The sequence below is a fragment of the Gossypium arboreum genome, chromosome 4, assembly GCF_025698485.1.
Source record: "Gossypium arboreum isolate Shixiya-1 chromosome 4, ASM2569848v2, whole genome shotgun sequence".
NCBI lineage: Eukaryota > Viridiplantae > Streptophyta > Magnoliopsida > Malvales > Malvaceae > Gossypium > Gossypium arboreum.
In genome coordinates, this window is record NC_069073.1 from 105,962,449 (window position 1) to 105,964,553 (window position 2,105).

The window sequence follows — 2,105 nt, forward strand, 5'->3', positions numbered from 1 at the left end:
TAAACAATCGACACCGACTGGATTTTCAACTTTGATACTTTGGTATCTAATACAATATCAAGATAAGCCTCATACCCCTTTTTAATATATCTTTGTGCTGATATTGCTGAAATCACATTAGACAATCTATCCAGTTTTTCAGATTCAACCCAGAGTAACTTACCATTCTGACACTTCAATACAATGTATTTATGCTTACAATTTACCACTGACTCATGTTAGGTTAACCAGTCCATTCCTAATATTACATCAAATTCATCAAAGGGTAACAACATCAAATTAGCCAGAAATAATAACCCTCTATCATCAATGGACAATTTTTACAAATTTTTATCCACCATAACATGCTGACCCAAGGGGTTTGAAACTTTAACCAAAAATTCAGTGAATTCAACAATCATATCTTTAAGAGACACAAATTTTGTGCATATATGTGAGTGCATGGAGCCAGGATCAATCAAAGAATAATATCAGTGTCAAAAAGAGAGAATGCACCAGTGATAACATCTGGTGCCGAAGCATCTTCCCTTACACGTATTGCATATGTTCTTGCCAGAGCTCGAGCCTCGAATTTAGCTGTTGAATCTTTTGTACTACTACGACTACCACGGAAATTTTTGAAATACTGTGGTGGTCTACCCCTTGAGATAGGATTACTCGACTTCGGGGTCTGATCAATTTCTTTCTCAACTCTTTCCGGGCAATCCTTAAGAAAATGGTCAAGAGAACCACACTTAAAGCAAGCCCCATTTCTCATTCGGCACTCTCTGAAATGCAATTTATTATAGACATTGCATCGTGGTTTGGGGTTTCCAACACTCCCAACACAGGTTGTTAAGGGAGATAAAGACCACGGGTTAGTGCGTTTAGAACTTCGTTCCTTTCCTGAATACTCCCTTGATGTAGCAAAATGCTCATGATAATTCTTGGATTTCTTTGAAGCATATGATTGCATCTTGTTCATAAATCTCTTACTCGTAACCCAAGCTTCTATTTCCGCTTGCCTCTTTTCTTTGTTTAATTCCTCGGCCTTGTGTGCTCGTTTAGCCAACACCACGAATTCTCTTAATTTTAGAATTCCAATTAACAGCTTGATATCTTCATTTAGCCATTCTTCAAATTGTTTGCACATTTCAACTTCAGTCTGAACCCATTTACTGGCATACTTGCTCAATCTAACAAATTCTCATTCATACTCGAACACTGTCATATTTCCCTGTTTGAGCTCTAGTAATTCCTTTTTTCCTGATCCAGGAATCTCTGACTAATATACTTCTTTTTAAACTTTGTTTGGAAAAATTCCCATGTAATATTTTCCCTTTGTACCACAAAAGATATGATTTTCCACCAATAGTAGGCTGTCTCTCAACAAAGATACTGCACATTTTAGACATTCAGTTGGAGTACATAATAACTCAACTAGAACCTGAATAGTGGTTTTTAGGCAGAACTCAGCCCGTAGCCCTAAATTCTTCAACCCCATGTTTTTGGATTTTATCTACTAGAGTCTTACCAATTCTAACAAGTCTAGCATACTGTGGCATTTCATCATGTTGTGAAGCAGGTAGGGGAGGTCATTGAATAACAGGGTTTGTTCTCAAATATTCACTAAACCATTCATCCATCAATTCAAAGAAGGTTGCTTTTGCCGCCTCACTTCCACCCTCAGATACAGGCCTTCTACTACCACTAGATGTAGCTCGTTGAACGGAAGCTTGAGCAGCGCTCTCAGCTTCCTCAGTTTTTACTCTAGCTTGGTTGGAAGACATTACTATATGAAAATACATTTAAAAGTGGTCAGGAGATATCACACTATCATAATTTATATAATGGCATGTATAGCTAGACCCATACTTGTTAAGTTAATCCGAGAATCGGCTAAACTGTAGCTCTGATACCACTAAGTGTAACACCCCTAACTCATATCTATCGTCGAAACAGGGTTTCAAAGTATCACCAGAACATTCAGAACATTTTTAAATAATTCCTGTAAATTATTATTCATCTATCGAGATCATTCAAAATGTCCCTTAATTGGACCCTCGAGGCCCAATTCTAGCATTAGAATCAAGTTGGAACTTAATCGGAAACTCATAAAATTTTTC

The 2,105-nt window shown here is 37.1% G+C and overlaps 1 protein-coding gene across 1 annotated transcript; it reads right to left on the reverse strand.

Annotated features, from left to right (window-relative positions):
* Positions 1 to 457: 457 nt before the first annotated feature.
* LOC108459296 (uncharacterized) lies at positions 458 to 1,769 on the reverse strand. The gene is made up of 2 exons (XM_017758642.1): positions 1,587 to 1,769; positions 458 to 1,144 (listed from the first exon to the last, which is right to left on the reverse strand). Exons 1-2 carry the CDS (start codon positions 1,767 to 1,769, stop codon positions 458 to 460), a joined length of 870 nt encoding a protein of 289 aa, XP_017614131.1.
* Between the last annotated feature and the right edge of the window lie 336 nt (positions 1,770 to 2,105).

What these genes read in the sequence shown, in the direction of transcription:
- LOC108459296 (XM_017758642.1), bottom strand. Translation starts at nt 1,769, where the DNA reads ATGTCTTCCAACCAAGCTAGAGTAAAAACTGAGGAAGCTGAGAGCGCT. An exon ending in AATATTTGAGAACAAACCCT is followed by an intron (nt 1,145 to 1,586) that starts GTTATTCAATGA and finishes AAATGGGTTCAG; the next exon opens with ACTGAAGTTGAAATGTGCAA.